This window comes from Grus americana, chromosome 8 (assembly GCF_028858705.1).
Source record: "Grus americana isolate bGruAme1 chromosome 8, bGruAme1.mat, whole genome shotgun sequence".
NCBI lineage: Eukaryota > Metazoa > Chordata > Aves > Gruiformes > Gruidae > Grus > Grus americana.
In genome coordinates, this window is record NC_072859.1 from 25,589,777 (window position 1) to 25,616,427 (window position 26,651).

General features: G+C 36.6%; 1 protein-coding gene across 5 annotated transcripts in view; it reads left to right on the forward strand.

Moving 5' to 3' along the window:
- Positions 1–26,651, forward strand: part of MAST2 (microtubule associated serine/threonine kinase 2) — a 197,758-nt gene that overhangs the window by 23,555 nt on the left and 147,552 nt on the right. For 3 of the 5 annotated variants that reach the window (XM_054834056.1, XM_054834051.1, XM_054834052.1), the window contains exon 3: positions 2,106–2,248. In XM_054834056.1, the coding sequence (XP_054690031.1) occupies positions 2,106–2,248 (143 nt within the window). Of the gene's footprint in view, positions 1–2,105; positions 2,249–26,270; positions 26,359–26,651 lie in introns of those variants that run through there. The other 2 variants (XM_054834053.1, XM_054834055.1) reach the window with 2 other exon arrangements.

Here is a 26,651-nt window from a genome sequence, read left to right on the forward strand (position 1 = left end):
AGAAAATGTAGATGTTTAAATACATATTTTAAATGTGGGTGTTTGAAATGTATGTAGGACTTGAGGCATGGCAGGGAAAGCTTCAGATTAAGCTCCATCCCCAAAATAATTCCACCTTATTTTTGCAACAGAAGCAAATAAATTTAAAGTATATAGATGACTGTGCATGCAAAGTGGTTGGCTTAATTTGACTCTTGATAGAATTCTGTCTTCCTGGATTCAGATTTTGTGGAACTAGGAGATACTGATAGTTATATCTTATGGAGATTTAAATAATGTTGTTCTTGCTCTCAAGCACTGGCATTTTGAACTGTTAGATGATTGTATGATTTGAATTGCTATTATAGGATATCTCTGTTAGTGCTTTACTGAGATAAATACAGCAATGTACATTTCTGTACAGACAAGAAGAGTCATTGTAGTTACACATAATCTTGAAAATGAGGAAACCATGAAAATCATGTCCACAGCTGTAAGCAGCTTGAGTGGGAGTGGGAAAAAGGTACTAATGTGCTGTGTCTCTGCTAGCCAAAGCTGAGCCTTCTCATCTCTCGTACACTTCGACTGATTCTATTAATGTGTACTTGGCCCATTGCTTGTAACTTTCACAGAAAATTAACATAAACAAGTTTAAAAAACTTAAAAAAAAGACACCACTCCCATACCCTGCGCACATGACAGCTAAGCACATTATGTGACAATCTTCCAAATATTGTAGCCGCTGTTATGTAATGAATGTAATATTTCACATTTCATTCTGAGGTGATGTTGAATTTGTAAAATAGCTTGCTGCCTCAGAGGAAAAAAAAGTATTTTTCTACAGTATATGTGATTAAAGATGTAGACTTCTTCCTGCCACTTATTGCAACAAATGTCTTAGTCCCCTGTGATTCCTGTTGTAGTATCTGAGCTGGTAATAATCTGTTGAATGCAACTATCTTCACCACGCTTGGAAGAAGGTTTGTGTAATTTAGTCTCACAGTGCTGATTTTAAGGAAAAGAGGTATTACTCACTCCCATTTTGCAGATGGTGAAACTGAAGTACAGAGGTTGAGTGACCAGAGTTACAGAGGAAGTCATCTAGAAGCTAATAATGGAACCCAGATTGACAGACTTTTTTACTTATGTGTTTTTAACCACAAGACTCTCTCTTCTTTTTTTTTCTTTTTTTTTTTTGTGAATGACATTGTACATAAAAGGAAACTGTCAAGCTTGATGGAGTCAAAATATGACCTAATTTGGTTCTTTCTTATTGTGGAAATTTACTGCTTGACATTTTTCAAAAAGGAGTGTTATATTGACTAGAAAAAAAATGTATTGAGCAGACCCTTCTAAATGATTACTGTATTTCCTGCAGTAAAGTACTATGGTGTGAATTTAGTGAGATAGGAACTACTCTTCTCACTGTTTGCCTATGTAGCATGGGAGATTAGTGTCTGTGCTGATCAATCAGATACAGAGGAGACTTGGGAAAGCTACAGAATATTTTGCTTTTAAGATAATATGATATTGCTGAAGAGTGAAATTTTTTAGACAGAAAATATCCATCCATGGTTCAAACCAAAACAATGTTTAAACATGTACTATATTCTGATCACAGCTGCATGAAATCTACTGCTGAATGTTCCAATGGTAGGAGAAAGTGGGGATGTCTAGATGGCTAAGTTATTTAGAAGAGATAATATTTTACAATTATGAATACATTTTCATAAGAATTTTTAAAATTATACTTAAGAGATTTTGCAATGTTAACATTGCCTCTATAGGGCAATAAATTATTTAATTGGCAGCAAATATTGTTTCCTTTTTAAGCTGTGTGAAGTATAGAAAGGTATAAGGCAATAGAATTTGGTTTCTACAAGGTTTTGGATTTACCCATTGCCTCATAATATAAACTAGATTCTTTGGAAATACTTAGTTATCAAGCATAATGAATTCACAGGTAGTGTGCTCTAACAAGTTCTAACCTACCAAGACCTTTAAATTGCTTTTTTTTATTAAACATTTTTTTCTCCTCATGCAATATTTTTCAGCATTGTATTTTGAGCTTGCAGACTTGTTTAAAAACAAAACAAACTGAGAGTATTTTGGTTTTGTTTTTAAAGGAAAGCAGCTACTTCCCTTATCAAATAGTGTCCACAGTGGAGTGGGACAGACGATATGGCAGCCACCTGGAGATACCTCAAACCTGGTCCGCATGAGAAATCAGTCCCTAGGACAATCTGCTCCTTCACTTACTGCTGGTTTGGTGAGTGAGCCTGGGAATCCTCATGATGATTTTGTGCTATAAATAAAGAGTGGTGTGATCTTGTGCTTTAGTTTTTACCTTGCTTGCCCTGCTCCTGCTCAGTGAATGCAGCATTTTGTTCCTGTGGACCCTTTTTAGGGTAGAGGGTGAATTAGGAGGAGAATATGTTCATCCTGCTTTTGACAAAAAGCAGGAAAAAATGTGTGTGTGAAGAACAATTTCTTTTTGAGGAAGCTCCTTCTCCGTGTTACTTAAGCTGCCTGATACCTGAAAGAAAATATCACTGGAAATGTAAGGAGATGCAGGCATTGGAACTTGACCACTTAAAACAGGTTTAATTGGGAAACAGCTTTCTGAGCAGCTACCTCTGCCTATTTCCCTAGAGAATAGGTAGGAAGATGAAGCTGAAAGGGATAACTGTCCAAGGAATTGAAGAGCTGGAACTGACATCTACTCTTCTGCGTGGTTTCTGTCAAAAGGTTTTGGTAAAGTGAATGTATTTTTGAAGAATGTTGCATCTGTTAAATTAGCATTTTGTAAGAGTATTCTGTATGGGGAGGAAACTCCAATGGCTGTAGTCAAGACTGAATTGCAAACCAAAAGGAGCATATGTTTTGTTTGTACATGTTCCTTATTACCTCTAAATGTCTAAAATCACTGAAGTGCAAGGAGAAGAAAAATGTAAGAGTAGGAAAAAGCAGTTATTTGTGAGCGGTCACATATGCAACAGAAATTTTGGCTAAATAGTAGGCTAAAAGCAAAGCTAGAAGCCTTTTTTGCTGAATTTCCATAGAACTGCCTATATAACAAGTTTTACTCAAATGAGGAAATTTTAGTGTGCACTACTTCATAGAGCTGCAAGTAACTGGGTAAATTTATATTATGTTGTAAGACTGTTTAGAAGCGATGACCCCTTAAGTAAAAGGGTGTACCTTGGATATAGCTCTTGTATTGTCGAATTTTTGGCGTGATCCTAGACAGTTTGGCACCACCAGGCTGTGAAAAGAAACTTAAATGTTTAAAGTTCAAAAAGCCATGCATTCGTGTTACCACTAGTTTTGATTTCACAATGAAGTATTTGTAGTCTTAGCATTTTCAGACATACTACTATATCAAAATTTTTCTGATTTGATTTAATTGTATTGTGTCTTAGTTTGGTGCCTGTTCCGTGTTTGCCTTAAATTTCTATTCTTGGCAGTGGTTATAATTTGACTATATCAACAGAAGGGGAAGATGCTCACGTGAAGTTGGCATGTAAGTATTTATCTGATGGGGATTAAAAAAAGTAATATGGTAAAATATAGGCCTGTTCTCTAGAGGCAGGCAAATGCCTTGAAGCTTCATAGCTTAAGTTAATGAAAATAACAATAAAACAAAACATTAGTTCTCGGATATTTAATTTGGAATACTAGTTTGTTGCTTAACAGCTATGTACAATTCAGCGAGCTGCAGATGCATTTGCGTGTTACAATTCTGCATATTACTAATATGACGTATTTTCAGTTTGTCATGGCAGTTTTTGTGCTATCAAATGTTCTGATATGAAACACAAGGCTGATAACTTATTTTAAAGTAATAATTTTAAATTCTCTGCTTTCTAATTGAAGCAGAGAAATTCAGCTATAAATCCAGTGTGTGTCCCTCTGTGATGGTGTTAGGTACTTGAAGCATACAGTGACTTTCCTATCTCTATGTTTTATGATGGGCTGTATGTTAATTGCTGCTGCAGCTAATTAAGCCTAGAAATTAAGAATTTTTATATGAATTGGGCTTCTAAAGCAATGACTAAAGAGCTGGTCACAAGATGAACACCTAATTAAATGCAGTGAATCCTGGGATCTTGGAGCTAGTTACATGTTTGCAGCTGTTTTAATATGCTTGTGGTATTGAACTATGTTTCACAAATTAGAATAGCAAAAGGTCTCTTGGCAGTATAATTAATGTCCTTTGAAGAATAGCTCTATTAGTGATGAGTAGGTTCAGTAATGCAGTGTCATTTTAATACGCCAGCCTTGATTGCCAGAGCATTTAATTCTTTTGTTATTTGTTATAATACAATAGACGGATAGCTAGAGAGAAGTGGGAGTGTGTTACGGGAAAGTCAGAATACTCAAAGCTATGTACATTGTTTCTGTTCCCTCTTTTTGGCACTGTAGGTATCAGTGGATTTTCCTTTGCTGGCATTCAGTAATGTGTTTTTTTACTTTCTAACCACTACTAATCCTACAGATTATTTGCTGTGCTTGAACTGCATTCTTTTCAACTTTGAAAGTATTTGGAAAGCAAAAAGATAAATTAACAATAGCAAATCTATAGAAATTAGTTTGCAGCTTCTGAAACAAGACTGACAGCTAGGCTACTTATCAGCAACAACTCAAGAACTGTAAATACATCAAATTCTAACATGCTAAACTACATAAGTACAATTTATTGTTAGAGAGAATCTTTCAGCTTGTACACATGTGATAGTCTGGATTAATGCGTCTGCATAGCAGTTGCTACTAGATCCTTGGTTTGAGAAATAAGCTGGGGCAGACAGAATGCCGAGTGCTGTCATCGTGGAATGATAGATGTTGATCTGATCTGTGTGCCTTCTAAATATATGTGAGGATTTCAGAGGATGACCTTCAGTTGATCATCTTCTCTTAAGATGGATGGCTCTGATCCTAGAAGATTGAATTCTGGTGGGGAGCGTCCTGTTTAAGACTTTTAAATCCCTAGGATAGCCAAGGAAGTAATCAGAGGAAAAAAAGACATAAAGCATCATTGTGGACATCTCATTGGTGTCTTCTCTCAAGACCCAAATATAGTAAAAAAATGGGGGGTGCAGGGAGTGTGTGTAAAGTGTGTGTTTAAGGAACAGAAGGATAATGTGGAAAATCTCTTAGGCTTAGTTTGGGGGTTTATTTATCTGACATCTCGACCTGCAGGCACCCTGTTGTAAAAAGAGTTAGAACTTGGACTGTGTTTTGAAGGCAGCTGATGTGAATGATCAGGAATATGGATGCATCCTCTTATGAGGAAAGACATGAAGAGCATCAAGGTTTATTAATTTTAGAAAGAAAAAAGAGCTTGTGAAGAGAAGATTGTGATTGTTGTAGAGGAGGTAGATTGGGATTGTCTTGCAAATATTTATTTTGACAAAAGTCAATGTGAATGAAATTGATTGCCAGAAGTAATGCCGTAAAGTGTTAATATTCCAGGGCTGCAATGGGTGGGCAAGGGATGATTTTCCCCTCATGTTTATTGTTAAGGACAGGTTGCTCAACTGGAGCACTACACTAATGCTGAATATGTATTTACATTTGTGGAGAGACATGTGGGGTTTTGTGTGTGTGTGTCCCACCCCCTCACCCCCATAGACAGCATCTCAAGCTCTGTCTCCAGCATTTTGTGAAAGAAACATCTGACAGTGTGCTACCCATTAACTAGGACTACATCTTACATGCATTGCTCACTATCTAATGCCTGGAAAAGTTTGAGATGTTCCAAGAATAATAAAGCGTGCATGTTCCTTCTGCCAACTGTGGTTGAAGAAGTCTGTCAGTGAAAAATTAGATACTTCTGTGAAAGAGATTTTGAACCTTTATTTTTGATTGTTTTTAATATACTTACAAACTTCAGTTTTCTAAACTGCTGCCAGTACTGAACTGAAACTCACTGTACTCCTTGAACTGAAAAATTGAACGTAATTTTTGAAAATGAGGTTGAGGATTCTAACCGGATTTTTGCAGTTCTCTCTTTGGTGTAAATTTTCTTCCTTATATTCTGTACCACGTGGTATGTGGTCAGAGCCATTTCTTCATCTTCAGAGATGAAGTCTGCTGACTAAGCAGTTTGTGCTCTGTTAATCCTCTGATGCCACATTTGCCAGATTTCCTTGTAGGGTCAGCCTCCTCTTCAGACAATAATTTCAAATGACTTACAGTTTTACACTTTGTAAGGTAATTGTTAAAACAAAATGAGACAATTGCATATTCTTTCTGTTGTAGAGAGTGGCAGGTAGTTCACCTTTCCCTGGTCTAGAAGAAGTGGTTAAAAAAAAAAAAAGCCTCTTGGATTTTGAGTAATGATCTGGAGGATAGAAAGGCTCAAATGTGAAGACTTGAAATTACTAACAAGCTGAAGAACTTCTTATGTTGAATAACACTGAGCCAGCAATGCTGCCCGTTCAGCCTGATTTTATTCTGAACGTTTAGTTCCCCAAAGATGTATGGATTAGGCAATACCGAGTGGAATGGGGAAAATGGTCGTCCTTGTGATGGTGGGTCCTTGGCTCTGCTGGGAAGCCTGTGTTGGAAACCTGGTAACTGAGACGGGCTTCGCACTGTGGCATGTTATCTCTGATGTCCAAGTTGGGGTACGCTTCTTAGATGTAGGAGAGAATATTTACTGTTTATTTTCTAAAGTTTTACTCCTTTCCTTTTTTAATTTAATTTAAAATACATTAGGAATAGAATCAATTGTACCTAATATATAAACTTCCCTTAATAGTGTGTTTCCCCTGTGCAGGTTGCTCTTAATTACAAAAGGAGGTACTTCAAATCTGTATCATTCCTGGCTACAAGGAAGAGTGGCTAATTGGCTACAGATTTGGGTTTGTGGGTGAGACAGCTTAGGTAATTCCCTTTACATTCGTGTGAAAGCTAAATCCAGTTGCTAGTTTTTAGGACGCCTGAGGAGGAGTTGGTGGTGCTGCTCTGACATCTGCTGGTGGCTCTGCCACCATTGATGGAAATAATTCACTCCAAGATCCAAGTAACTTTTGTAAAACGTTTTTAGAGATCCTGGTAGTTGTTAATGATTTTACAGCACAGACATGTTATTTCTGGGATCGTGTTCCACAGTAGCTACTTGCTAATAACTTGGCCTTTTAGCTGCAGTATGAATTAGCTTCATATTTTAATACTGTACTGCAGTTTGCAACATTCTTTTTCTGGTAACAGAGAGATGATGGTTGAGATAGTTATGAAGAAAATAAGAAATTTTTTTATTTATTATTTGGAGCTAATTATATAAACCATTATCTTTAGCAATTTTTGGGTCAGAAGCCATGTTACCTAATTGTGTTTTGGTCTGCAGCCTGCTAGGTGGTGCTGGAGTACTGGAGATCTCTGTATAGTGAATTGCATGTTCAACACAAAATTACACCATTGCTACAGGGCCAACCTAAAGAAGGGCTAGAGATGTTTTCCTGTAGACTATAGCTAAAGAAGACCTTATTTCTGTGTTGGTTATCAATTCAGTACAGAAATTAATAATTCAGAAGGCCTGATGAAGTGGAACTAGAAGTTCAAGCTTCTTTACACTCTGCTTCAAGCCCCCTCCTAGGTGTAAAAGAAAATTCTGTCTCTGGGTCTCCTACTCAGTCCTGAGTGCTTTAGCGGATTTACTGTTTATTATTTAGGATCTCCGCTTTATGCAGGCATCTGGGTAGTGGTTGTTAATCTCACAATGATGAGGTCTTGGAAGGAACAGAGTTTGTAGTGACTAGCGGGTATCTGACTAACAAGTTAAGCATTAGTTTATAAAGCACAATAGCTGTTCTTCCACTGCACTCTCCACTTTTCTGCTTGATATGTATGCTGGCAGTGAGGTGAGTGCATGGAGCTTAGACTTCTACCTCCTCACAAAAGAATGAGATGCAATCTCTGTATTTTTATTGAAAAATACAATACTAGTTGGGGGACAAATCATTAATGCCAGTTGTGCGTAGAGCCACCTCTTGCTGATTGACTGGATACTTATTACAGAAGCAGACATTTGAATCTGATGAGAAAACTTCATTTACATTTGTGTGTTTTGAAACATGCAGCTGCTCTTTTCCCAAAATATTTTGTCATAGATAACCTTACTTTTAGTTTGTATTTTAGGTGGTAACATGTTGACTATTTAAATGTTTCTGAATACAGCTGAAAATATTTTTGTCTAAGCATAATTGTTAAAGTTGTAGCTGATGAAGACCAGGAATTGTTTTAGGGAGTAGAGAAATTTCAATACTTAACTATACAAGTAGAATTTCATATTTTTTACAGTGTTAGAAAAGCAGAAAATAGCAGAAACTATGGTTGTATGAAGTCATGGAAACTGCACTTTAAAATAGCAGTTTTAATTGTAATAACCTGAGATGGGAAGTAAGTGGATTTCTGAATTAAGACCATGTGAAGTCTAAGTTTATGCATACTAATTAAAATTTTGCATTGACTTATGCTGCAAAGTCTGTGGGTGAATCTTTGAGAGCTTGGGTACATTATCAGTTTTGGAAGATATGGCTATAAGGAGCTGGATAGAAGATGAGTGTTGCTTGAAGAACTAAAACAGTGTCCAGGCTTGCATTTGTTTGAAGGGACTGGGTTTGAGGAAGAGGTAGGGAGCAAGTTCTAGGCAGAGAGTTGTACCTATTGGCATGAGCTGAATGACAAAATTTGAAAGTAAGAACAAGGAATTTGGATCTGATAATGTTGAACAGTGGAGAATAAGACCTTTCCAAAGTAGTAAATGATATTGTAAGCAAACCGCAGAAGAGTTTCTTTGAACTTATTTAAGTATTCTGAGCATTGGGCAGTGTTTAGAGTGTTTGCAGAGACTTACCCTTGTCACAGCTTTAGGGTGTCTGTGGTAGGAAAACAAAAATGCATATGCTATAATTCTTTGTGTTTTCATGACAGATTCGGGATGCATGCTTCACAATGACATTTGAAACTGATAGTCCTGATAGGTTTTTCACTAGTAAACTTCATTCTGAATAATTCATGTGTATCTGTGTAAAGAACAGCAAATAATTGTGATAAATTCTGTACTAAAGTTATATTTGATATAGAGTGCATGTTACTTAAACACAGTCAGCATCTTTTTACTCCAGTTAAGTGAATTCCATTTTGGAGTGGACTCATTGGCTCAAAGAAAATTTGAACACCCTTCTGTGTAACCTGAGGCTTGTCACTGTAGGAAATATGAATTCATAAAACTTGCCTAGTGATAATTGTTAGGCACTAGACTGTCAGTTTGAATGATTGCAGTTCTCATTATCTTCAGATGCTGTGTGTTATTTTTTTGTCTATGAATATGTTGAATTGATTTTTGGCACATGCAGTCAGTTCTGTTCCTGACAGCAGCACTATTGTAGGTGTAAAGTGAGAAACTGCTGTAGTATGCATGGAAAATTAGCTTTTTTGCTTGGGGAGCTATGGGGAACTTAAGATAAAATATAAAGAATTATTCAGACTGTCTGGCGCACACATTGTCACTGAGCGAGGCTTTGTTCCTTAAGAGTGTTGTTCTGTGGTTCTTACTGACCTCTATATAAAAACATACCAATGTAGACAATAAAAATTCCGAGTTTTAATTTAAAATAGTTGAAAACTTGCTGTTTTATTTTGGTGATTTTTGGCAGGTATTTCCATAGAAAGGCAGTGTGAGATGTCTGCATTTAGTATTTTAATATGGCTGCCTTCTGTGTCTGGTAACACTTTGGGTAACTGTTTCTTAGGATGTGGTAATAGGAGAATCAGTCTTTAAACATGAAATAGTTTGTTTGCCTAACTTTCAAACTACTTTGTTCCAAACTGTTTTGAGCTTTAGGACATCTGTAAAAATCTGCTGTAACTCTTCAACTAAGCAAAAGCTTTGGAGATACTCTAGAAATCAGTCGCATGATCCTCCACGTTTTGCTGCCAGTTTTTGTTTGGTATATTTTCCTATACTGTATCATTTTGGTTTATCCAAGCCATGCAATGTGTCTTTCCAGCCATCCAGTTTCAGCTCCAGAGACTCAGTGATTGCTTACTTGGAGGAAAATGGGAATCCAGGGGTTTATATGCTTCACCTCTGAGCAGCTGCAGCTCAGAATCTTTCCTAAGAGTTAATCTACAGTCCTTATTACATTGAGATTACTAGAGGGGGAGAGGTGAAATCTCTTGGCAGAGATAAGTGTATCCTTGTAAGTGAAACACAGTACTAAAGCCTGAGACTTATGCAACAGTCCTGATACCTAAACTTTGATAAACTAAGATACAGTGAGGTTAAGTCCTTTGGTCATCAGTAGAACTGGGAGTAAAGTATAGCTCACTAACTTTCTGTAAAGCTGAGTTTATTAATGCTCGGGAAATGTTTGAAGCTCAAATGGACAGTGCTATGAAATAACTTATTCCTGCAGTCACTGTATATTGTGTGCCTGGGTCATTCTCTTATTTCTGATTGTGTTAAAGATATTTAGATTTTTAAAGTCAATTGTTCAAAAGCGAGGGAATACTTTGATTTCTTACCTGACTTTACTATGTTACTATTGCTAACTTGAGCATTTCTGCAGGAATTGCAAGTTTTAAACTCTTCCCTGGTGGGAACTGCAGAGTCCTTATGCTGTGAGAACATGAGGTATGAAGTCAGAATAACTGTTATACTAGCAAGCTTGATTTAGAGTTGTTAGTATCTGTAGTTCTTCCCTTTGTGAATGGAGACTAGGATAAATAATGGCCAGACTGTTTTTTCAAAGCTTTGTTTATTATGGGGAATAGATGAGGAGGATTTTTGTATTGTGGCATTTTGGATTGATCAGAATTTTGTTCATTGAAAAGCAGTTGTGGCCAACTACATATGTATAGTGCAAGATTTGCTGAGAGGGTGCTTTATGTGTTCCAAACAAACCAGCTTACCTAAGCTGTTTTATTAGTAAATAGTGTGGAACAACCGACTGAGGTGCTTCTTGCTTTTGTTATTTATTGCAATGACCAAGTTTCCATTAGAAAAAAATAAAATTCGGTGTACGTCACAAATATAAAGCACTGTCATGTTGAGACTATGGTGTGAATATGCAAAAATATGTCAATGTGAACTTTAAGTTATTGGCAAGGGGGAAATGTTTATAATAGAGGATTGAAAGATGTGTGGGGTTTCAGATCTGTCATAAAAGGATGTGAAATGTAATTAACCTAAAATAACCTTTAAAATATTTTTGAGTCTGATAAATTAAATGAGCTGTTGAGATAACTTAATGAGAAATTTTAAATTTTTACCTTAAATAATATCCTATTAAAATCCTCAAGATTTTGCTTTGTGATGGAATCCACAGAGACTTACATTTTCACAATGACTCATGATTCAGTAACATTGTTAATGTATTTGGTGCGTATTTGAGGGGTAAGGTCTAGGTTAATGGCAGCCTTTGTTCTTTAAGTGCTTTATGCCACAAAGCTCTAATTGAAGATATGAATGTTCAAACCTCATTATTTTAATGTGGTCATATGGTATAGTGACAGTAAAAGTAGTTATATGATGAACTCCTATGGCAGGGTTCATAGGTTGTTCATGAAAACAAATTATTATGTGAAACTTGGAATTAAAATTCTCTGCCTTGGAGTTTAAATAAAACAGGAAACTTCAGGTCTAATGTGATTTCTGCATTTGTCTTCACTCAAAATTAGAAATAAGTATTTGCATGCCTTTAATATAGAGAATACTGCTATGTGATTGGTTTACACAAACGTGCATGCACTAAATTTTTCACACAAAGACTTCTAGTTAATACTTTGTTATGTATTAGTTTCAAATAGTTAAGTCCGCAGAGGTACTTTTGGCAAATTTGCATCTCGAATTTTCTAAATATTGGTAATTGAACTAATTTAATGGATGAGCTGTTGCCAAGGAAAACACATAGTGTGTTTATCACAGTGTCAAGAATCCAAGGGTTGAAGACAAAGGTCAGAATGTTCATTACTGCTTGCATTTCATCAGTGTTGCTAACCTTGGTTGCCTGTTTGCAGCTTTGCATACTGTGCTGTCTCTAGCATGAGCTAGATCCCTTTTAAGATCCCTCTTGCCTGATGTTCTTGAGCTCTCCTTTCCCTCCTGTGTTCTCCCAGAAGTGTTTATTTTTCTCTGTGGCTTCCCCTACCCCCAGAAAACAGGGAAAAAACCTCCCTGCAGTAAAAATTAGTTCTTATTATTTGAGGATAGCCAGAAAAGTTGTGAATTCGGACTGCTTTGTGCACAAGTATACTGCTGTGACCTCCTTAATCTCTCTCAACTGTAAATTCTTTGGGCTGTGGATTGCTGGTCTGAAAATCTCAGTGTGAAAGCTAGGGAGTTATGTCTTGTATTACAATTTTACTGTTGCTCAAAATTTGCACATCTATTTCTTACCGTACAGTTACTCATTCTGGTACAACTTTTATTTCTGTAGTATCTCCTTGCTAAATGAATGGTGTCCTGAATCATGGACTTTTGATCCACAAGCTCTTTGACTCTGCTCAAATGACCAGTCTGCAATGCAAAATTAAGTTTGTGGGTATTATTAAATCTATTGATAACTATTTGTTTGGTTTTAGGTAGGTTATTTTGCCTTAAAATTCACTTATTAAATAATTTCTTTCAAAATAAAGTAACATGTAGTGTGTTATGAATTTAAAACACATGCATGCATTTCTTATCAAAGAAATCTTAAATCTTACAAGAACAAAATAGGCTAATGGAATAATTAGAGGTGTTTACCAAGATAAACTGATGAGGTTTTTGAAAGAAACGAGGAACAATTTGTAATATTGTGTACATGCAGAACTATCTAAATTGAGAGGAAAAGTACCGTGTCAACCTTGTCAAATTATATTGATCAGGCATCAGCATAAATCCTGATTAAATAGGCAGCTGTTTAAAGTGGTATATTTGACAATGACATCTTTTTATTTTCTATATGATTACTTGCCTGCTGACATGTTTATTTTCTCAATATAATTTACATACTGTGTTTAAAATGTTGCTGACTGAGAAATAGCTGAACTGTACCAGACATAGAGTAGAAAGAAAATCAGACCTTCTTATGTCTGATAGGAACCTGTCTGAGTATCAGGTAGTATCTACAAACAAAAGAGTTAATTTATGTACCAACTGAATTCCAAGAGAACACTGTAATAAATTGAATGGAATGTTTATCTCTTTTTTTTTTTAAATGCTAAAAGTTATTTAGAAATCAGTTTTATATAGATTAGATTTAAAAAGAAAATGGCAGCAAATCTTTGTATAAATGAGAGGTGTTGAAAACCTTGGAGGATCTTGTTCCATGTGGCTTATTGCGAGACAAATCTGTGGTATCAACTTCCCTGGGAAAGTGTCAAGAATGGATTAAACTGCATGTAACTGGAGTTGTACTAAACCATTAAACTTGTCTCTACAATAATGTGGTAGATATCCCTTACTGTTCTAATTGCTGAATTCCTCTATTTTTCCATAAGCAAAAGGTAAACTGCAGCTCTTCCCCCTGGCTTACTATAGATTGCAATAATTTCAAGGGAAAGGTATTGTGCCTAACTTCTTCAGTAAAGTACATTAATGATGCATGCCCTTCCATCTGCTCTCTGATTTCTTTTTTTGTCCCATTATTAACAAGGCTTTTATCATCAAGCTTTGCTTGCGTTGTATGAAATCTCCATCTGAGAATAGTCATGGACAACTATTAGTAATTGTTAGCTCCATTTTTCCTTGCACATCAGGAAACTTCTCTAGTAGTTTGGGGATTCAGAAGTAGGTGATTGTAATTTCATATTCTGGAGCAAGTAGTGAAAGTTGGGTTAAACTCTGTTTTGTGTTAAGTAAAATGGATAAAGTTGATTTAACTCCATTTCACCTAAGCTACATAATTGAGCTTATCCTTTTGTTATAAGCTTTTGTTCTGTGTTGAATCCCTCAGTTCAGAGTAGTGGAAAGTGTATAATAATGTCCACTACCCATAAGTAGAAATATTACATTTTCTACTATATGTTTTGCAGATAATGACTTTAATCCCATAAAATGCTGAAATTCTGACATGGCTATGCTGAGGTCTGGCTGTCTCATTTACATGCAGTTCTTTGTCCCAATATTGTGTCCTCAAAGTATATGGGAAAAGTTAAAGAGGTTGGGGTTGCCGCACATTTAAAGACCCTCCTCCCTGTCCCCATTTGAAGCAGACAAAGCATCAGCGAGTAGCACAGACCACCGAAGCATTGAAACTTGGCTCTAATTAAGATGTAGTAATCTGGAGCCTGTATTACTCACTGTATGATGAGGATAGGTGATGCTGACTGCAGTGTCCCGAGGTAGATCGGACACTGCAAAATGAAATGTTAGTGAGAGACTTCAGTTACTTATATGTAAACTGGACACATGCCACACTGGGATGTGATGAAAGTAGACTTTACATGTTCAGTGACTGTTTCATAAAACAGATGAAGATCTAGCAAAGAGCCCACGGGAGGAGAAGTAACATTGCTTTTATCCTTAGCAGTGCTCAGTTCTGGTTCAAAATGTAAGTCAAAAAAGCCACCCTAAAGGCTGAATCTGAAATATATGTATCCAGAGTTGCTAAAGTTGCTTTCAGTTTCAAAAAGATGAACTGATTTAGAAAGAGAAAGCTTGCTGAAGAGCGATGAACATGAGCTGAGACACTTGCATCTTTATAGTCTCCGTGGAACTGAGTTAAGGACCTCTTCTTCAAGGCAGAGAAATGCAGTATTCCTCCCTCCTACCCCTGAGTAAGAATTAAGAATGGTTAAAAGAAAAGCAAAGTAGTTGAAAACAGAATAAAGGAGGCTGTTAATTCAGTGAGTAAAAGGAGATAATGACACAGCTTTAAAATAATTCAAGGATGAAACATGTGAACTACTATTGGTGCTGTATAGCCAATTGCTTAAAATAGTATCAGTAGTTGAGGACTGGAAACTGGCAAATGTGGTACCAATATTTAAAAAAAGGGATCCAGGACAGATCTGGGGAGTTACAGAATTGCAGATGTTCCCTTCATGCTACAGTTGCCTGAATCCTAATTCCTGTGAGTGTGATTTACCATTTGGTTGCATTAAGACAATATTTGAATAGAGCAGCCTTACCAAGTCATTCAGATAATCCTGACAGTGCTGACCTCATTGTTTATACTCTGCTATTACGGTACGTTTGTCATCAGTGATTTTATATTTATTTCTAGGTCATCAATTAAAATGCTGAATAATGTTATATGCATGACTGTTCTGTTGACACAGAATGGTCATATTCAGTAGCAATTCTTCTGACACTACTTTTAAAAATTCAATTGATTGGCAAGTTCTTAACCCAGAAAGTTTTACTGTTTCCTAGAGATACGTTTTTTAGAAGTATAGCTTGCAGGTAAGTTAAATGCTCTGAAAAATTCTAAGTCTGATGTGTACGTGTTTACTTTATCAGCAGAGGCAGTAATTTAAACACCCCAGCCCCTACCTCCCCCATCCAAAAGCACCTAAGAGCTCTTCTCAGAAGTTGCAGTGATTTATTTGCAACCATATTTTTCCATAAAAATCTCAACTACTGATGTTACTTCTACTTTTTTCTTTAATTGGAAAGATGATACAGGATTAAAATAATTATTTTGCCTGGGATCGACATCATCCCAGCTGCTTTGAAACGTCCTGGATAATCTACTTATTCCTTCACTCTTGTTTGGCTGGGTAGGAATGAGCTTTTTTTGACTTTTCTTCTGCTTCCTGTTGCAAAAGAAGCTTTGAAGGCAATACTGAGAAGGAAAGTGGGCTGCTAGTGTGCGAAATTCAGTAGCACAGGATAGAGAGCAAACTGCTACAATAAACTGATGATGCCGATGTCCAGTAACTGTGAGGTATACTTAGAATCATGCTGCTGTTGTCATGTTTGTGTTTTGTTGCAGCTCACACTTTCATTTAGTTGCTTTCTATTTCAGTAACTTCAGAAGGAAACCTTAGGAGACAGGGGTTTCTTCAGCTTCCTTACCTATTCTGGAAAGAGCTTCTCCTTCCCTTGAATTCCACCTTGACTGTGCAGATTTGTGTTCTGCTATGAGATCATTCTATCAATATAGGCTTGTTTACTTCACAACTTTGGCAATTTTTGAAGGCTCCTTTCAATATTAAACTATCCACCTTTTGCATTAACGGATTATTTTTCAGCATGGAACTGTGGATTGCTACTGGTGATTGCCAGTGTTTCTTTCTTCTATGAAGACCTAATGTTTTGGTAGAACTTAATTCTCTGATTTCTAATGTAGTTTTCTGCATTAATTAGTTTCTTTCTTGATCCTGTCAGACTCTGTATGACACCAGTCTTCCGAGAAGCTGCTTTTGTTGATGCATTTAGAAAAGGCTCTACTTCTTTCATGGAAAGAATTTTCCCTAGCGATGCTGCCAAGACTCAGAAGACCAAGAAATCTTATGGCTTTGTTTATGAGTGTAATCAAACTGGCATTCATCATCATTTTGTCTCTTTAGAGCTGGAACAGATCTGTAGATGAATATGTATGCTGTCTCCAGTTGGGTGGAGGTAAAATAGGAGAGCCGGAGTTACCTCTGTAAGGACTATGGGAGGGAGCAAGATGACAAAAAGACAAATTCGAGTCTGTAGGAAGCTGTGTGTCTTTAATTCTGTTGCTTGAGAAGCAGCTTGTTTATATTGCAGTACTGAAAGAATCTGCCATCCTTCTGTTTCCAAAAACATTGATGTTACTGACCTAACTGGACAGGGTTGGAAGGACAGCTTTTGAAATGCTTCTTGTAATACTTCCTTGTCAGTTTGGCATATTACTTTTACTGTGGAAGGGATGGTGGGATGCTACTCCAGCAAATTGAGGATCTTTCCATGTGCTGCCTTTGCGGCATTCTGTGGTTGTCCCGAGCTGAGACTGCGCTGAAAGGTTAGCACGAGGAAGCGATGGGTGTCTTTCCTGGACTGTAAATCTGACCTTTCAGAATTGGGGGAGGGAACCCTCACATTTTGGTTGTGCATGTTGGAGCAGAGCATACTTGTGGCATCATCTGCAGTTTATTTCTTTGCTTTTCACCACTAAAGACATTAAAAAAATTAGTATTCTACAAGCTTGAAAGAGAGACTATTATCTAATTGGCTTTTGGTTAGGAGGATACTGATTTCTAGGTCAATGTAAAACAAATGAGCATTTAAATTGAAGAGGAGCAGCTGTTCCAAAGCCCCTTTCCACAGTGCCTGGTTTTGTTAAGGATAATTATGTCTAATTTTAAATTATGATAGCTTTGAGTATTGAGCTTTGCCTTGTTACATCCACTAGCTCATTCTCCTTCATCAGTAAGAATGTTCCATCATGGAGCTAGGTTTCTGATTGGATTTATTTTTCTGGGCCTTTTGAATTTTGAAGAGAAATACAGCTTTAAAGATGGGGTTTTCAACACTTTCTTGCCAATGTTACCATACTCCCATTTTATTTTTTGAGGTCTCAAAGCAGATATAATGTTGACTGATTCTTGTGGAAAGATACTGCTGGGAAAATACATATTTATGTTAATGTGTAAGATTTTTTTTGTTTGTATTTTTAGCTTGACGATGGAAATGTTACACTCTAGTGCTGAAAAATCCAGGAAAGCTCTTGTCAGGCCTTGGAAGGAAACACATGCTAAAGATGTCCTGTGGATAACATACCGCTTGTTTCAATTAACACATTGATATTCTCTGTCAGTTCTTGAGACAAAAGCCCAGGTGACAATTCAAATGATGCATGAAACTCATTTCAGTTTTTCTGCTAAGATTAGATTTTTTTTTTTAAACAAGATTTCAACTGTTAAGCTCAATGTTATATTAGTAATTCAGTAGGATGTCTGAACACTTTAAAGAATATATATTGTAAATATATTGCTGCTGCAATGAAGCATATTTGTTTTTATGAAATGTTAGTTGCTGAACATGGCAGTATTATAGCATCATGCATAAGAATTGTGTGCTTGAATTGAGTTTGGAGTAAAATATAACTATCAAGAAATGTAATTTTTTTATTATTTTAATTTGAAATCCAAGGATTTTTTTTTACCTGCTAATGAATGTCACACTTTTCCCCTGAGAAATATTATTTGAGGCTCTAAGTAAACATCTCCTACTGTCTTTTGTTTCTTCTCCCCTGACTAAATATAATGGGTTCTGTTAAACAAAACCAAAAAAGTTCATGAGATTGCAAAATTATTACTATGCATCTGCTTTTTTTTTTTGGGGGGGGGGGAAATAGCTTTCAAAGAAAAAAATAACAGGAGAGTTCATAAAAATTGGAGATCTGACACAGATCCTGGAGGAGAGGAAGAATGAAAAAAAAATTTGCCATTGCACTGTAAATCTTTGAAATCCTGAGTGAATTTATTCTTTTATCATTCTTTCAGTTTTTGTTCTAGTTTAGTGGATAAATGTTGGGAAATGGGATATCTATAAAAAATGAACAGCTTTTAAATTGTCTAGCATTTTAAGGGGATGACAAAATTGTGAAAATGAATAGCAAAATTTTTGTCTGAGACCAGAAAAGGAAGAATAAAAATCTGTCAGAACCCATCGGCAAAAAACTGCTGGAAGATGTCTACCTAGATATCAACGTAAGCTTAGTCTGGTATGGGGAAGGAGAGAAGGGGAGAGTAAAACCCTCTGACTCCAAATGTTTTGGCTTATTATCTTCAGGTGTTTAATTGAAAGGCAGTGTTTGAATGTATATCATGTTGGTCTTAGGCAGACAAAATAGTACGATCTTTGGAGACTTGTCCAAGCACTTAAATGTCAGCTGGAAACCAAGGTAAAATTCAAGGTATATTGAAGTGAATTGCATGTAGATTAATTTGGAAAAATATATTTGGTCCTGTAGACTCTGTTCTGAGCAGAATAATTAAAGAAAAATCCATTGTTAACTTTTTCCTAATCAGTATCTTTGACAGTCTACTTCATTACTTGTAAATGCTATGCTAGTGTAATAGACGAGGTTCCTTGTTTAGTGAAGCATCAAGTGTGTGTTCTGACAAATTGAGTGTCCAAATGACAAATATCCTATAGCTACAAGTGAGAGGAAAATACAGTGAAATACAGGTTGGTGTAGACTCATACTTCAGCAGTTTCTTGTCCTTAAACTTCTTTAACTCTGTAAAGGAAGTGCTATCTCTATGTGAAAATTGTCTAGCTTGTACTTTGAAGTCAAATGTGGCTTTACTGATGAAGTAAGAATTAGAAGCAGAAAAGTTTAGGAAGAGCTGACAGAAAAGGCAAATAAGTATGTGTGAACCACTGCTGCTGTGCTGAGGCTGCAGGAAGAGTGCTGCTAGCCATGAGTGTGGAAGAACTGAAGAGGACAGTGGAGGAAATCTTATGTATAATAAAATTTTGGGGATATTTCTCAGTGTGTGCTTGCATGGGACATGGGATCCATCTATAATTTGTAGTTTTTATAGAACCAGTTTCCATAACAAAATAGCTCCTGGGCTGACTGGATTCGTGATGTCTTTCCTGCAGGATTCTTGAAACTACAGGTTTTGTTGTTCCTACAAACTTTTCAGTAAATATGAATACCTTTCATTAGGGAAACACACAAGAGTTGCTGTTGGGTCCTTCAGCTTTGGTTCTGTTGCCATGCTGATTAGAGGTATTCACTGCTGATGTTTAAGTTCTGAATGTCTCTAAAGCATGAGGGTTGTCGTCTTATAAAGTAAGAGAATCCTGATTTTGGTAGTGTCATCTAAATGTTTACTAAACAGAAATTTTATTTCTTCAGCTTTAAATTTGCAGCATATATTGAAAAAGGCTTCTCTGCCTACTGAGAAGTTTTTCTTTTAAAAATGGTGTTGTATTTGAAATGTAGCATCAGAGAAGCTAGTTTCCATTGTGTTCTAACGCCAGTTTAACTTCAGAACAAGAATGTTTGCATAGTGAATTCAACATCTTCTGTAAATATTAAAGTTTAATTGAAGATTCCTTTCCAAAGATGTTAGCTTTCGAAGGGGCTTGAGCCAAGGAACTTGTTTCTACCTGCAAGCTGGTGTCTCTTCTGAATATACCTTCTATAGTACAGTATAGTATGAAAACGGTTGGTCTGTAGATGAATGAACTCTTTCCTCCACCCTTGTCGACAGCAAATTTACATTTGTATGGAAGATTAGTGGGTGTGCTGCCTTTCATAATGTATTGAATGTGGGGAATGGGGCGGTCTTGCCCAGGAATCTAAACCTAAGAAACTAGAAACAGAAAATGCACTGTGAAAGCCTGATTATTGTGTAAACCTTGAGGATTTTAGACATTTTTTCAGTATTTCTTTTCCCTGGGACCAAACCTTATAAGCGGAGTTTGTTGTGGTTCAGAATGAGTTCCTATTATGGTTCATTGTTAATGCACAGCTTTGCTCCAGAGGTCTTAGTTTATCAAACTGAATCTTGTAAATAGGCAGGAAATCCAGAAGAAATTCAGACAAGCTGTCAGGCGAGTTTCCTTAGGCTGACTGCCAAGTTTGGGGTTTCTTTTTCTTTTAAAACAAGTTACCTCTTCAACCTTCCTTGTTTCAGTAGTCTGTCAGTTTATCTCAAAGGGAAACGTTTTTAAATCTCCAGATAAACATAGCTTGATAAAAATAAATAAATAAATACACCCCCCCCAACACTTAAGTTTCAGATTGACAGTGAAACATTTGGCTCACTTGGGTTGCACAGACAAATGTTACCCAAGACTTGGAAAAAATCCATTGCAATTGTCAGCCGATAATCTTTTGGAAAATGATCTTTCTTCCCAGCAGACAGTATGTTATGTAAGGAAATGTTATATCTTTAAGGTTTACCACAGCTTGATGTTCTGTTGTTGTTAGTTGTGACTAAATAGAGTAAGAAAAATAATGAATTTTGAATCATGAAAAAAGTGAATTTTGAATCTCAGTATTTTAGATCAAGGAATTGTTCTTTTCAAAGTTCCTTGATAATAAAAGTATGCAATAAAAAGCATTCTATCTTGTTGCAGAGAACTGAAAAGCTGCTGTTTTATTTTGGCCTGATTTTTGGATGGGAGTACTCTTTGTATGGCAAAACATGAATAGGTCATCATCCTTGGATTATACTATTTTGTAATGTTGATGTCCTTCACATACATCTCCCATGATGGGGTCCCGGTTGTGTTGTGAGACTTTCTGGTGTATCTGTAGTCAATACTAAATCATAGAATCATAGAACGTCCTAAGTTGGAAGGGACCCATAAGGATCATCGAGTCCAACTCATGGCTCTACACAGGACCAGCTGAATCAGAGCATATGACTGAGAGTGTTATGCAGATGCTTCTTGATCTCCGTCAAGCTCGGTGCTATGACCACTTCCTTGGGGAGACTGTTCCAGTGCCCGACCACCCTCTCAGTGAAGAACCTTTTCCTAATATCCAACCTAAACCTCCCCCGTCACAGCTTCATTCTGTTCCCTTGGGTTCTATCACTGGTTACCAGAGGGAGGAGGTCAGCGCCTGCCCCTTCGCTCCCCCTCATGAGGAAGTTGTAGGCCACGATGAGGTCTCCCCTCAGTCTCCTCTTCTGTAGGCTGAACAAACCAAGGGACTTCAGCCTCTCTTCATATGTCTTCCCCTCTAGACCCTAAATATCACAAGTGGCTTAATACCTTTTCTAAGTTGTCAGTGTAAGTGGTCTTAGACCTCTTGTGTTAGGAGTTTATGGTGTGCAGCTATTGAATTCACTTAAGCTATACTAGAGAGTACACAAATTTTTGATCCACAGTGTAATGATTTGGTTGCTAAGATAGCCTTTACTGATTTTGCTTTTATGGTAATGGTAGGTTTCCATCCTCATGCAATGGTATAGACTACAAAAGATGACAGGATGCAGTGCCAAAAGCCTGAAAGGACCAGGAAGTCATAGCAAAATTAATTGCTCTCTTCTTCATATTTTACTGAATTCTTAATAAACTGGATGAAACTTTTTCCATGAATGTTGAGTGATTCCTGAAATATGCCTCAAGTTTCAATTACAATTTAAGATACATAGGAGGTATTTTATATTCATCATACATAGTACAACAAACAAACTGAACACAGCTCAAAGATGAGCCATGTGACTCTGCACAGATACTTCTTTGTGCATATGTATATGTGCACTCTAATATAGTAGATACAGACTCCTTTCTTATTTATCTCCCTTTGCAGTTGCTTTGGTGATTAGAAAATGTGAGTAATAGGATAATAGCTTATTCACAATTTCTCAATTATTTTTTGTAAGATGTATTGTACATATGAACAATCACACTGCTTCATAGTGACTTCCTGTGGTCATTGCTTTCCTAATTGTGAAATCGGTATGCTTTTGGTCATCTTCCACTGACGCTATTCAGAAACCTGGCTACAGAATAACTGAAAGAATTGTTGCTTTGATTTTACTGAAGTTAACGGATGGAAAACTCCAGTCATCTTCAGACAGTTATTGAAACTGGTCTAACCTTTCAGATTTTTCTTCTTCAGGACAGAGGAGTAATAGATTTTGGTAGCAGGCAGTGGGATGAGGCCTGAATCAGTATCGATGAGAAGAGATTTCTTCTTATCAACAGAAATGAAATGCTTTTGGAGTCTGCTCCCAAGGAAACAGGAATTGGTTGGACTATGTCCAAATGATCCCAATACCACACTACCCTTTCTCTTTTCTCCTTGCTGCAGAGCAAAGCAAAATTTTCCCCAGATTTGTTAATTTAGTGGAGGAGGGAAGAATTGAGTTAGGAACTTAGTAAAGTCATTGGTGAACAAGCTTTGAATTCCCTCTTTTTATCCCCCTTCCTATTTTTTTTTTTTTAGTGAAGTTGAGTGCTAAGGTAGACCCTGTAATTCTTAAAGGATTCAAATATTACATAATGTCCTTATTTTGAATTTTTCTTCTGATAAACAGATATTTTATTAGACCCTTTCTAAATGCTGCCTGCATCTGAAAACTGTTGAGAATTATGTACTTGAGTTTCTTTAATAGCTTTCAGTAATATATCTTAGTGAAACATCTTACAAAAATACATTCATTGGAGACTTATCTGCAGGCCTTTTAAGATTTTAAAATGAATATCTAAGGATGGCATAATCTCTTGATGAAATGACAGATACATTTCTAAAGGTAATATTTTGTAAGAAAAATTTTCCAAGTCAGAGTTACTTTTAAATTCCATTTGTCCTTTGCTTGATTCAGTTTTATACTAAGTATTCTCTCCCACCCTCTTTCATCATTGCTTTTCTGTGGTAGGTTTTGTTGAAGGAAGAAAAAGGGAGAGTGGATACGTGTTAACAGTTAAATAAGAGGGAGGAAAAGGTGGTCACCATATTTGGGATCTTTTTGGTGGTGGTTTTTGATCTGACATTTAAATAAGGATTGTTTGCTCTGAAGAAGGGAAGGGGAGAGGGAAGCTAGAGGAAAAACCATGCTTGCTTTTCTGCAGCAGCCCTGATTGGCTTCTCTATCCCAGAAACTGGGTGAGCGTGGCAGGCAGCCAATTTGAAAGCATTCTCCCCAAGAAAGCTTGAAATTTGGAAGAGAACAGATGATTCTCATGGTATTTTGAGACTCGTGCCAGCCTCAATCAATTATAAGTCACTTGCGAAGACATTTTGAGAAATGGCAATGTCTGAATATTAAGGTAAACAATCCAGGAAGGATTAGATGTGTATGTGCGAATGACAATGTTTTCAGTTACGTTATACAAGTAAGTGGCGTTTCTATACTATTGTTATCAGGCTTAAATCTTTTCATTTAGTGGCTGATTTAGGAGGAAAATACAGTGTGAATGGTATTGCATAATTGTTAAAATTCCTTGATTCCTCTCACAGTATATGTTGTTAAATGCTGGTGGCCTTAGTAAGAAGAGGTAAGATCAATAATCCAGTTAGTGCATGGTCTAATATAAATATTCCTAAAATCTATTATGGACTAAAATAAACTGCAAAATGCATGTAATATATCTGAGTATGCATGCCAAAATGTTTTGTTTCTATGGGATTTTTTTTTAAGTAAAAATAGAATTTGACACTAATGTCTGATAAGTCAAGGAACAGTTTTTGGAATATTTTTCCAGGAAGTTTATTTGATGGCAAAATGCAGGAAATAATACTGAAATACATCATAAATATTATCACAGTGAAGAAATATAATCTTGTGTTTCAGTCTGCTTTTAAACAGAGCTTTATCTGTATTTTCATGTTGCTGTTCTCCATGGTGACAAGTTCTTAAGTTCTCATGCGGAGTTTAGTGCATGGCTTAACGTTTTCCAGTTATATTTTCAAAAGAAGATACTGTTCCTTTAAAATCAAGTGTCTCATTGAGTTGTTTTTACTAGCGTGCTGCTTTTTATATGGTACAGTATACTCCATGCAAATGAGCTGCCTGCTCAGCCTCTGTGTGGCTGCTTGCCCTGTTGGGGAGCTCACAAAGACTCCGCAGACCTAATTCAGCATTCAGTTGTTTAAAACGGCAGATGGAAGGAGGTATCGGCAAGATGAGGATTTATTAGCTACTCACAATAAAAGACCACACTCGCTCCGCAGAGGATCAGAAAAAGCCTGGTGAATGGGATTGAGTTGTATCTGCTTTCAGCTGACTTTACAGTGATGTGTTTAGCTCATGTGACTTGGTCACTTAGCATGAAGATCAGCTAAAGATTTCCATGTAAATATATATACCTTTAAGCACCATCAACCTGTGTGCTTGCATTGAGACCTTTTTTTTGGTTTGCAGCTGTCATAACTGTGGGAACAGGAACACTTCATCAAGCTGTGGTAGGCAGTCTACGGTCTGGGCTCTCGTTGTTGTTGCATTTGCACACTTCAGGATGTCTGGCTGAAACCCCCTCATAAACACAGCTCTTGAAGTTTGATTTCTTTTATGTATCTGGTGAAATCCTTCAGCGGTTGAAGTTAGGTTCTTTTTAAATACAGTATTTATATTCAGAAGTTATACATAGGCTCTTCCTAAGCTTTTATCAGGAGATGAAATCTGTTGCTTTAGCTTTCTGCTAAAAAAATTGAAGGTCATTGTGGCAGTAGGTTGTTCATTATATTTGCAATATTTCTTTTTTCCTTTCTAATATAGAAGGGGCATGTGTAGGACAAAGGCTCCTAGACGTGCTCAGTAATTTAAATAATACTGGGATGAACTTATCTAGATTTTTATTTTTATTGAAATGGTGTTTGGTATAGCTAGATGCATTATTGTTGTTTATTTTTCAAGACAGGCTAACAGCTCATTTTAAAATATGATTGGGATACTGTACATAAAGGGGCAAAGCCTTTTTTGACTTTGCTGGACTTGTCTGTGTGAAGGTAGCTGGAAAACAGAAACTGCAGGACAGACTGAAAAAGTCTCAGCTGAACTGTGCTGCTTTTTTTTTTTTTTCTTTTTTCCTTTTTGCCATGGATGACGAAGAGGGAAGGGCTTCTTAAGACAGCTCTGTCAGTGATGAATAGATGAATGAATTCTTAAATGTTCAGAACTTGCAACATGTGTTCCAGACCCTTCAGCATGTAAGAGTTGCAAGATCTCAGCAATGAACTAAAGAATGTGCCGTGTCTGCTGCATACGAGGAGGAGACTAGCATACCTCAGAGATAGCAGAAACAAAAGAATGTGCGACAGTATCTGAAGAATCTGACATTTGCTTTGTCGTACAAAGGAGTAAAGGAATTTTTCAAAATTTGGAAAAATAAAATTTCTATTTTTTCATAGTGAGTTTTTTCCATATTTTAAATAGTGCTGTATCCTGTGTGTCCACAGAATTGATTTTTTTAGTTAAGTGTGACCGTGTGTTTTTTAAAGGAAATGTGACCTGGATTTTTGGAGCTTATTATAAACAGTAAATGAAGGCAGCTGTTGTAGTTTACTGATCCCTTATAACAGCTCAAGTAAATTGAAATAAAGCAAAAATAGGTGTGTGGGGGATCTGAATTAAATTCCACTCTTTGGCCTTACATGGAGTTGTGGATTATTATATATTTCTAGACAGTTGTGTGTATGAGGGGAATGAGACATCCAACCTTGAAAAGGTCTGGAAAGTCAAACAGATTTTTTCCAATGTGACCTGTTAAATCTGCCATAAAAGAGGCAGACAAAATTATGTACCGATAGTCAGAGACCGTGGCTGCAGTTCTTCATGACAGGCAAGTGAACGACCATGTCCTATTTTTAGCGAGTGGACCGGGGGGGGGGGGGGGGGGGGGGGGGGGGGGTAGGAGGGGGAGAAAAGTTTGAAAATAATGGGCTTCTTTAACAGAGAGCAAAGCTAGCCAGAAGCAAGTGAGCTTTAGCAGGAATTTGTGATCAGCGGAGTCAAAACATGGATGATTCAAGTATTCTTCGAAGAAGAGGGTTGCAGGTAAGTGTAACTCCAGTCTTTTTTTTTTTCTCCTGCTTGCAATGTTGACAGTGTCATAAAAATGATGACAATCTTTTGAAGCAAATCAAAGGTTGACTGAGTACATAAGTGATGCTAGAATTGGAGTTTTTCTGTTTTCATCTAGTGTATATTTTATTAATTAAAAATAGGATTTTGTATAAAGTAATAAAATGCAGTTTGTTAATGCTTAGTTTATATCCAATAGTCTTGTGAATTTTCTTATGGAAAGAAGTGAAGTCTCAACTCTAAGGCTTACGTTATTTTTGAAACTT